This window comes from Corvus brachyrhynchos, unplaced genomic scaffold (assembly GCF_000691975.1).
Source record: "Corvus brachyrhynchos isolate BGI_N302 unplaced genomic scaffold, ASM69197v1 scaffold258, whole genome shotgun sequence".
Taxonomy (NCBI): Eukaryota; Metazoa; Chordata; class Aves; order Passeriformes; family Corvidae; genus Corvus; species Corvus brachyrhynchos.
Window position 1 is genome coordinate 773,226 of NW_008240122.1, and position 10,845 is coordinate 784,070.

The 10,845-nt window shown below is 39.0% G+C and overlaps 1 protein-coding gene across 1 annotated transcript in view; it reads right to left on the reverse strand.

Annotated features, from left to right (window-relative positions):
* Positions 1 to 3,549: 3,549 nt before the first annotated feature.
* MRPS10 (mitochondrial ribosomal protein S10) overlaps positions 3,550 to 10,845 on the reverse strand; it is a 9,340-nt gene continuing 2,044 nt past the window's right edge. The window contains exons 2-7 of the mRNA XM_017744807.1: positions 7,723 to 7,781; positions 7,543 to 7,615; positions 6,348 to 6,487; positions 5,758 to 5,866; positions 4,579 to 4,668; positions 3,550 to 4,314 (exon numbers count right to left, since the gene is read on the reverse strand). Of these exons, the coding sequence (XP_017600296.1) occupies positions 4,228 to 4,314; positions 4,579 to 4,668; positions 5,758 to 5,866; positions 6,348 to 6,487; positions 7,543 to 7,615; positions 7,723 to 7,781 (558 nt within the window). The 3' untranslated portion in view covers positions 3,550 to 4,227. The remainder of the gene's footprint in view (positions 4,315 to 4,578; positions 4,669 to 5,757; positions 5,867 to 6,347; positions 6,488 to 7,542; positions 7,616 to 7,722; positions 7,782 to 10,845) is intronic.

A 10,845-nucleotide genomic window follows, 5' to 3' on the forward strand; every position in this document is an offset into this window, starting at 1 on the left:
CTCTTTCCAAAATTCTGGTTAGGATGATACTTCACACTACTTTGTGGAGTTTCAGTCTGCTTTTTAATATTGCCTTACAAATTAAAAATGCATTAATCTCATTAGTTTGTGATGTTCTGAATGCCAACACTTGCTTCTGTGGCCACTTATTCACACTTCTTTTCATTGGTATGGGAAAGCTTATCTAGGAGCTTAGATTTGGCTCTGTAGCTTGATGTCTACTGTCACTCCCTTTTCCTCTCTCCATCCTGACTTCAATTTAACCCTTGAAACCAAGGATATTCCTGGAACTGTTTCCCTCTTTCTGCTCAACTCCTTCCTCCCTCCTCCCCATTCCTTGTGTGAGAAGGATCCTACTTGGGCAGCATTTGGTGTTTAGGGTTAAACTACTTAAAACGTTGTGGTGCCATTCATGTGTGTCTTAGAAGGTGTGTCTCCCAGGAGATGAACACCTCAGCTTCTCTGTGGTAAGGCACGGGCAGTAAAGCAGCAGTGATGCTCATAGACCAGTGAATGTGTAACCACCCAGTTTTATGATAAGCCCTTTCTTAAATTAGATCTCTCCACTTGAAAGTTTGAAATCAAATTTCTAAATGAACTTGTAAAATTACCTTTGATCTCCTAGTTGCTAACATGGTTAATATATCACCAGCAATGTTCTTTTTACAGACTTCTGATGTACCAGCATCTCTGATTCCAGCAATAATATTAGAAAGAAAAGGAAGGAGAAAAGCTTGCATTATTTGAAATCTGTTCTGCTGACCCCATTCTGTCAGCAACTGCAACTAAACCCCGTCAGCAGAAGGCTGCTGCTGCTACCTGTGTATCTTGAGCACTTTTTATCTGCATGACATTCCAGAAACAGATGGTTTATAAAAGACACTTCCTTTATTTTGGAGAACTCTGCTAATCTGAACAGAACAGATTCCTCCTTGCTGGCTTATTGCCTTCACTCTTTTGTCTCACAGCAACTCACTTTCATGCTTTTCTTCATCCCTGCATGACAGATTTTTATAACTTCTTTATCCCCCTTTCTCTAGCATTAATCATCAACAAAACGTTATCCAGGCAAATATTTATTACTTATGTATTCAAGCCACTTGTTTGTTTATTATTAAGCAAAACTAATTTAGTTCAGAACAGAATTGCTGGGGGCTTTTGTATTCTACATCTGTTCTCAGCCATATTTAGCCTAATACTCTTATTTTGCTGATGGAAACTAAGTTTAGAAAGTGCTTCGCCACTGTTTTGTTGGGGTTGTTTTTGCCAGTATGAACTGTATTTTGAGTGATGTCATTGAAAATCAAGCTGCAATTCTTTTGACAAATGGCTGATATATTTAACGATGCTGTAATTCCTTGCACTGCAGTTACTATAAAACATTGCCAATGTAAAAAACTCCATAATGAATTAATCTTCTTTAGAGAACTACCAACTTTACACACTGGAGAAATACAGAATACCGAGAATAAGGTAGCATCTAAAATGTAATAGATCTTAAAATTTTAGTCTGTTGGGGAAGAGGGGGCCCCAGCATTTTAGAAAGATCCAGGGTATGCTAACCACATAAGCTGCCGGAATCCATGTGTTGTCCATAGCAACATTAGCTTAAAAAACCCCATGATCATTTCTGCAAAAGCGTATCTAATGCAGTAGAGAGTTTAACTGCAAGCCTGTATGCCAGAAGTGCAAAACTGAATGTCAAGGAAAGGGATGGGGACTTAGCCCTCAGCTTTCTGTACGCACCCAGAAAAAACTCTTTTCAGCGTTTCCAACTAGTTCTGCAGTACATCCACACCCAGTTTGTTGAAAGCAGAGAGAATGTAAGGCAAGGTTTTCCAAGCCTTGATACCCTGCATTGGGACAGGTTAAATAAATGGCTGGATTTGAACGAGATGCTAGAGAAAAGCATAAAGAAATCTGTGTTATGACTTTCTCTACATTTGAGTGGGTGCCAACATTAGGAAGAATCGGTCCTTTTAAAATTGATCTTATTTAAAACATTAGAATTTCTTTTTTTCCTAAGTAGCTACCAAACTAACCTATATTTTAATTTTTTAACTCCCTCCTGAGTAATGCCAGAATGATTGTTTTGGTCAGAAAGTTTCATCACTGCACTTGATTTCTGATGGCAAACTAAGCCTTCTGCTCTTTCATTTCTTAGCAGTGTTGCTACTGCAGGCTAAAGCGGCTCCAGTCAGTTCCAGGTATCTGAAGTTGCTGTACATGTTTGGAGTCTGTTACTCAGTTATGTCACTGTGTCTTCCATAATGTAGATACCATAACTTTATCTGAGCACAAGGGGAAACTTGGGTACCCTAATGGCTTGGGAATAAAGCCCTATAAGTATTTGCAGTAGCTAAACTAAAAAAAAACCCTTATTTTAAACTGGAAACATATTCTAATACCAAGGCAAAGAAGATTTAATATTTATATGGTGGGGGGAATGAAAGATGAGTGATAACAATGTGCTGATGTATGAAAGACCTTGCATCAGCAGATGCAATACACTGATTGTGTGCTTTTTTGATAATATCTACTGGCATTTTATTGAAGTAGAAAGAATTAAATTTCCACTTTTTTTACTGGTGTTTCTTGTAATTCAATGCATAGCATTTCAAAAGAAAGGTACATTTTGTTAAGAGAACTAGAAACTTGGAACAATGAGACAGGTATGCAAACCCCAAATCCCAGACTGCTCTCCTTTTACCGTACAAAAGTGCTGCACAAGAGAATCGTTACCTGTACTCTGTGCACCAACCTGAACAATTGTTTGCATTGAAAGGTTTTGTTTTCTTTTCTCATATTCCTTCTGTAAATGAAACACCTCTCTGATTCCTGTATCTTAAAGGAACTGCGATTACAGGGGGAGGGAAAGCAAAGGAAATTACATTGAAGGTTTTTTGTTGCCCTAGTTCATGTACAGTAGAACTCCATCCAGAAAGACAAAGCATTAGCTTAACCAAACATCCAAAAATCTCCTCTGAATGACTGACTCATGTTAGACTTGTTTGTTACATGAGGCTAATGCATTATCAGCCAGCAGGGAGAGCAGCAGTGTTAAGAATCTGTGTCCTGATTACAAGGTGAGACTGCAGGCTACTGGATACTGAAGTCAAGCTTTGCTACTGCATACTGCAAAGTCTTTTCTTCATCCTTCCTTCATAAAAAAAGGCAGTGACACTGAACTGATATTGAACTGATCCTAGGGATTTAGTTCAGTTTCATGTCTGAAAATCCTCTCCCTCTCTCCTTAGGAGGTAAGTGTGAATTTACACATTCAGCGAAAGTGCCAGTGGTTTGACTCTTTCATATTCAAACTGGAGTTCTAGCAAGGCAGGAATGTGCTGCACATTCCTGGGAAGCACACAGCTTTGCTGTGATGCACAGAACATCCCATGTGGCATACGTTGCCTTTGTTTAAGGGAATTAAATTGTTGTTCCTACAAATTTGCTGTATGGATGCAAAAGCAGGCACTTCAGACAGGGATCATTTAAACTTTGGAAGTCTGACTCCTAAGAATACAATAGAGCATGCTCAAACACTGATGTTTATAAATGGTATGAAGCATGGGGTTTTTATTAACTTCCTCTAAAATGCAACTACAAATTTTCTGACTGAAAATGAGAGGAGATGGTCAATAGTAAGACTACTTGAGACAAGACCTAAAGCAATGGTTGTAGTGTTGCTGTTGGCACTTTGTAAGAAATGTGGCAGGAAGCAAAACTGGAGAAATGTGGTATAAGTAGGAGAAAATAAGTAAAGAAGGGAAATAGTTTATCCAACAAACTAGTTTATCCAAAATTGATAAATGGATAACAATCTGGCATCCACAATATTAAATACTACACAAACATGAAGTGGATTTGCAAGTATTTCAGTGTCCAGAAGCCATCTAGTATTATCAAAAGGAGATGGTGAATTTTTATATATATATATATATACACACACACACTTTTATATATACAAGTAAAAATAAACTTTACCTTTCTACAAACTTATTATAAATGACCATAGTCACTGATCACAGAACACAGTCAAACTTCTTCACTTCATAGCAGGTCAGTCTACATGTACTGGTGTTACGAGCAAGAAAAACTTAATGAAACAAGAGTTTATATAATTTCTTTACAAGAGAACCTTTATTTAACGATGGACTGTCTCAGTAAATTAGGTTGATAGGAGCAATGAATTTCAGTACTAATGGAGCCAAGTACCTGGTGTGCTCATGACTTTACTTCAGTTTCTTCTACTTGAGGCAGTGTATCCCAAACAGGTTTCTGAATGTGTTCAGGTATTCTCTCTATCTTAGTCTAAAAGGAAAGAAAAACAACCATTTACTGGACCTGCTAGCTAGCATCTAACTACTTTGCTTTATTTATTCTGGTTTGAGACATGTATCAGATTTAAAATGCCACCTAGTGGCACTTCCAAGCAATACAGCCTCTTTATAGTAGTTTGGAAAATTTTCCAATGAAACTACACCCATTTTCTCGGCTGACTTTCTAAAGACTTCAGTAGTGACTGGTACTTGCATCAGGACTTGTAACCGTAAATAATGTAGGGTGGAAACTGACCTTTTTCACTTCCATGGCAACCCCTTCAGGTAAGTTTCGTTGTACATACTCCAAGTAAACTGCAGCAGTACTGCTTGTTAGGTATTTTAACTAAAACAGAAAGATTTTTTTTTTTAATGAACTACTATTAATAATACTTCAAACAGAATTTTAAAACAAGTTTGCCCTAGCTTCTTTAGCCCTTGCTATGGGACCAACCATCTTAGGGGAAGGCAGCTTCCATAATACTGAACAGAAGCAGTTCACCTGTACTCAGCTCTCATGCAAGTATGAAGTAGCTACTTCACAGAACTCCACATGCTGCCTGGGATCACATACATTGATTATGATGGAAGTGGTGGATCAGATGAAATTAACAACCGGTTATGCAAGAATCACCAGCTTTTGTATACTCTCAAAGTTCAAGCCTGTTAAAAATCCTGCAACTCCAGAGTGCCACTGAAATACTGCTTTTTTAGTTTCTCCTGGTCCCACTCAGTCACCAATCTTTTAGTTTTTCCTGGAAGGCAAAAATAGTGCTTATGGTCTGTGGGCAGCTACTTGTATAGCACTCATGTCAGGGGACTTAAAGTCCCCTTTTGCCAAGCACTGCGCAAATACACAGAAAGACACCCAGGAGCCACAAAATGCTGGCAGTAAACGTTTCTTCTAAGAAAGTCAACCACAGCTGCCTTCTAAACCATACAGATGTCTGTGTCATCGGCCACAGAGCTGGTGGTTTGTCTGTGCTTCCTTTCTTCTATTTCCTACATGCAGTTTTAGCTTGCCACATGATGCTGCATAGGACAAAAGTCTGTCTGCTCAAAAACATCAAACCAAACAACAAAGAATAGAACCCTTCTTGGCTGGCAATGCCGATGATTTAGCTGGATGTTCTTCCCTTCCTGAGAAAACTCTCATCCCAATGATTTTTGGAAACCAAGAGCGTAACACACTAAAGGTAACCCTCAATTCTACCTTATTTTCTTTAGTCATTCTTTCAGCTGTTAAGATGATGGTCAAAATTAACTTTTTGGTCCAAAAATTATGTAGGCTGAATGTAACTTGTGTTGCATTTCATGTAACTAGGTCAGCTGTTTTCCAATACTCCCCTGCATTCACCTCCCCAAATCATTTTCACTCATGCTAGTAATATCTTTGAACTGTACACCTAGAACAATTTTTTTCCTTCTTTCTTACCTCTAAACACATGTAATGTGTTCTCATTTCATACTGAACTCTGTGCTTCTTGTAAATGTGTACGGATTTGAGAAGTGTAAGTCGTTCTATCGTCTTTGGGGGTTTATCTCTGAGCAAAGAAGAAAAAGAAACTTTCATGTTATATAAAGGATGATAACACAAGTTTATCTGAAAGATTATGCTGAAATCTCTGTTCTTACTTGACGTTTAGAAGACTACAAGGAAATATGAAACACTGGTACAGTTTGTTATTAACTGACATGGGCATGGTTAACACTCAGGTATTAACCAGCATTAGGTGAGGGAAGCTACAACGCTGACAGCTGTACTGAAAGTACATAAAATACAAAGTCAGTATCCTTCATGTAGCCCTTCCACTATGGCAGTGCTGAGCGCAGAACTGCTGCTGCTTTCTCATCACCGTCGTGCCATCAAAGAAGTGTTAGATCTACAATCTGAGAAAAAAATGTCAGATTATAGCCATTTCTTAAAAAAAAATTAAAATAAGACTTCTAAGCAGAGGATCTGAATTACAGTAGATGACAGAAGAAGCATCTGACTCTGTATCACTCTACAGATCAGTTACTTACACTTTTTCAACAGAGATGCCAAGTTCTTTAGCTGCAAGCACTGCGAAATATTCATAGCTGTCCAACACAGCTTTATCGTGGCCTTTAACTAAAATGGACACTCTCTTGTACAGTGTTTCTGGCTCATCTGAAATAGATACCTGCATTTTTGAAGAACAGACAAGAGTTACCACATCATGTTCTCCTTAATTAATGCATGCACTGCATATTTCCTTAACCTGCATACCCCATTTGCAACAGAGCAAAAACACCCCACAACCTGTTGAGCTGCTTATTTTAGTTTATCTAACAGAGTCTGACTATAATACCTTGACTGACAGGTAGGTCTCACTATACCAGGGAAGGCAAAGTGTGAGGAGATACCTAACTTCTGAACATTTGTGTAAAATTTCTTCGTCCAAAAAAGGAATGCTAGATAAATATAAGGAGGACAACACTAGCAATGAGAAGAACAGAACTCATTGTTAAAGCAAGTTTGGAGCAGCAATATTTGTATTGTAAATAACAGTGTGTGAATACCCAAAACACTAAGAGTTTGCTTGGGTATGGAAATTAAATAGAACATTATGGACAACAACCAGAATTCTCACTTTACTAAGTCAGATCTAAGACTACTTTAAACACAGTAGGCTTCCCCAGGTGTGTTATCCTTCATGTTTGTACAAGTGCAAGTTTATGACTTTCAGTTAGAGCTTCAACTTCTGATGGTCTGGGCTTGCTGATCAACTGGAAGAGCCTTAATGAGTGCAGAAGTGCTGATTTTCCCAGAGGTTCACTCCTAGGCAGCTCAGCACACCAAATCCAGCAGGTACCAGACACAGCAGGAAGGCTGGATCAGCACTGTAGATCTAATACTGCCTGTCAGATGTCTCTGAAGCCCTTGTCAAAGGGCTGCTAAGGTGCCCCAGGTGTTGAACTGAATATGGCCAAAAAGTTGGTATTTCATAGAGTTACAGCTGCATTGAAAAGGGGCAAAGTTACTGAGAGGCAACTGTGAGCTACAGAAATCTTGTTGGAAAAAAAAGAACCCAGAAGATCTCAAGTACCAATAATCTAAATAATTTCTTTCTCTATGACAAATTTGACATCACTAAGACAGAACTTTAAAAAGCTGCAAGAAAGGAATTCAAGTTTTTCTGGATGCCCTGTTTATTACTAAGACAATATACAAAACACTGTGTTACAGAACACTCACCAAAGGATTAATCTTAGGCTCCTGTGTATCACCATGGGATCCAGCCAGCTGTGCTCCCATCAAGTTGGAGCTCCTAGAAATACATCATGGGGAAAGCATAAAATAAATTGTTAAAGCTGGATTTTATTTTTTCAGGGACTATGGAGGAGCAGTGGAAGGAGGAGGGGCTGTTATACTTACGGAAGAAAATACTGCTTTTGCATAATTCTGCTTGCATAACTGACAGGAAAAGCTGATCCCTGTATAAAACAGATAATTTATGTTGTGGGTTTTTTTCCCCCAAACCAGAAAGCAGCCAGTTAATACAGGTTGATTAAAGATTACTTTTTTGCACACCAAGCACAGCACATTCCTAGGCACTGACATGACACACTAGGAAGTTTGCTCCATTGGAAAACACAGGAAAACAGGAGCATGGAAATGTATTTCAGTATACAATAGCACCTAAAAAAAGAAGCATGTTAAGGGCACAGTAACAGTATGCACTTACTACTGAGGAACCTGAATAGCAATCACTAAGCATATTTTTAACAGAAAAATGCATTTTTATGGCATTGAATACCATTTCTGTATACAACAATATATTCTCTTTAGTTTTACTTTCACAGGACAATATAAGTTTTGTCAAGTAACAAGCCTAAGTAGGACTTGTAAAAGCAATTGAAATCAGTAGCCTATAAATGCAAAAATTCAACTTGTGAATTTATCTGGAAATTTACTGTTTTTTCAGAAAAAAAGTTCCCTGTGATTTCAAACACTTGTTCTTTTGAAGAGAACATTTAAATAGGCATACTTCTTACAAGTAAATGAATCATGTTTAAAAGATAACATGATTTTCTGTGTTAGAAAAGGAATATAGTTGTTAATCACGCAACAGTGCTATCTTTCATACTAGAGTAATTGTTCCCTTCAGAACATTATGTGGCTTCCTTCCACTAATTCTTAATTTGGCACAGTTATAGACTACTTGAGGGGTGAAGAAAAGGAACTCTTGCTTGCTTAACAGAACCTCAGGGCTGTAGCAGAACGCTGAAGCCAAATTATCTTGCCCCTTGATGCTCTTTTTTGACATATGCTGGAGTCACAGCTTCAAGAGAGAGACAGATATCCCACCCAAGAGTTATATAGGTGACCGTCTAATCAAAACACCAGAAAACAGCCAGAGTTTACACTTTTCCAGGTAATCTTACTGTAGCTGCTCATGGATATGCATAACTCTATGATGCTACTAGGTCCCTAACCTTTTCCAGTATGCATCATACATTCATTATACATCAGCAGTGAACAAAGCTGTTTTTTGAAGTAATTCTGCTTCAGTCACTATTTATCCTACAAATGCTGCTTCCAATAAAGAAGATGACTGCAGGAAGAGGCAGGAGAGTTTTCTGTTTACCAAGCTGACTGTGGTACAAATGCCTCCCCTTAAGCAATCCTTTTAAATCCAGACCTTCACAGGGGCACTACTGTTACATTCCTTAAGTGCATGACAGAATAAGCAATTTTAGGAGCACTGAATATTCACCACTGTAGTCAATAATCATTCAGAAAGTTTCAAAGTTTATGTTGGGAACTACACTTGAGCCTTATTGCCTAAAACTAATGAAACAGCTGATAATTTTCTAGTGACTCTAATAAAATAGAGGGACTATTTACAAGAGCATGTAATGAAAGGCAAGGGGATATGGCTTCAAACTGAAAGAGGGTAGGGGTAGATTAGATACTAGAAAACAATTCTTGACTGTGAAGGCAGTGAGGCACTGGAATAGGCTGTGCAGAGAAGCTGTGGATGCCCCATCCCTGGAAGTATTCAAGGCCAGGTTGGACAGGGCTCCGAGCAAACTGATACAGCAGAAGGTGTCCCTGCACATGGCAGGAGGTTGGAACTAGGTGGTCATTAAGGTCCCTTCCAACCTGGGCCATTCTATGATTCTGTGACAAAATTAAGTTGACATTTGCACCTCAATTCTCTCTCTCTGAAGTCAGAATGCTGCCTTCCTTCCATCCGTTGCCACTATGAAGTACAGTAACAATCACCTGACACCACTTCAGGAAGCAGAGAGACCCATGAGCATAAAAGACTGTATTCAGTACAGACCTTAAACTGTTTGTGCAAGTACATGGCACAGAATCTGACACCAGATAACAAGTGTGAGGCTATTAACTGTAATCATAACTAAAATTTTTATCTGTTTTGGGTTTTTTTATGTGTGTGTGTAAGCAGTCTGTGCCATGTATTCTTTACTTTTAACTGCTTGACCTGGTAATAAGGATTTATTATTTACATACAAAGATATATGCACTCATAGTGTATTATGCTATGTGGTTTTAGATACAAAAATTTCAGTCTTCGTGCAACAAAAATGAATAAAACAAAACCTGATGAAGCAGTAAGAGTCCCATCCCACATACTAAGGTCTGCAGCCTTTCCAATATCCTATGACTGTGCATGTTATTCCCACCACATGCCATCTCCCTTTGTTACTAATTAAGCAGATATGCATCAAGTCAAAAGTTTTTGTAACATCAAATTAAAGGCACTATTTAAATTTTGCATTAACTTTTTACAAAATGATACACTGAATACCTTAGGTGGTAGAGGTGGCAGTCAGTGGGCAGGAAAGTTTATTTTAACAGCTTAATTCCCTGATTTAATGATGTGCTCTTGCTAATGGCCATCACAGAAGGTGGAAAAGACACTCAAAGACTGCAGCGTAACAGAATTCAACTTCCTGGGTGAACCAAGACTCTGTACAAAAGGTAACTACCCATCTCCGAGGGCAAAATAGCCTTAATTTTGTTTGGCTGAGAGCCTCTGAAGTGTCAGGGGGAGACAGATGCCTGAAAAGCAAGTCCAGAAAACTGCATACACAGAAGAGAGTTTAGGGCTTTAGAAAATCCAATTTTCTCAATTTGAGAGGAAGCAATCACTGTTTTTAAGTCCAAACTAGCAAACATTGCCCGTGCGAAATGCTTTCCTATTCTTTTACGTTGTAACTTCCAAGCTTTGAAACTTTTAAGATTAGAAACTCGCCTAGCACGACCTCCAAATCCACCTATTCTTCACTATCCCTTCCATGCGGGCTAACTGCGGGAAATCCACAGAACTGCAGGGAAGAGTTCCGTGGACCCGCCACGCGATGATGGCGCGCAGAGACACAGTCCCACGCTGTACAGCCCCAACCCTCCCGAAGCCCGAAGGATAACATCTGCCATGCTCCCTTTTCCCACTCCCCTCAGAAAGACGCCGAGGAAAAGGACGAGGAGGAGGACGGGGCTCCCGCTTTCCCTCTCCCGCACCACACC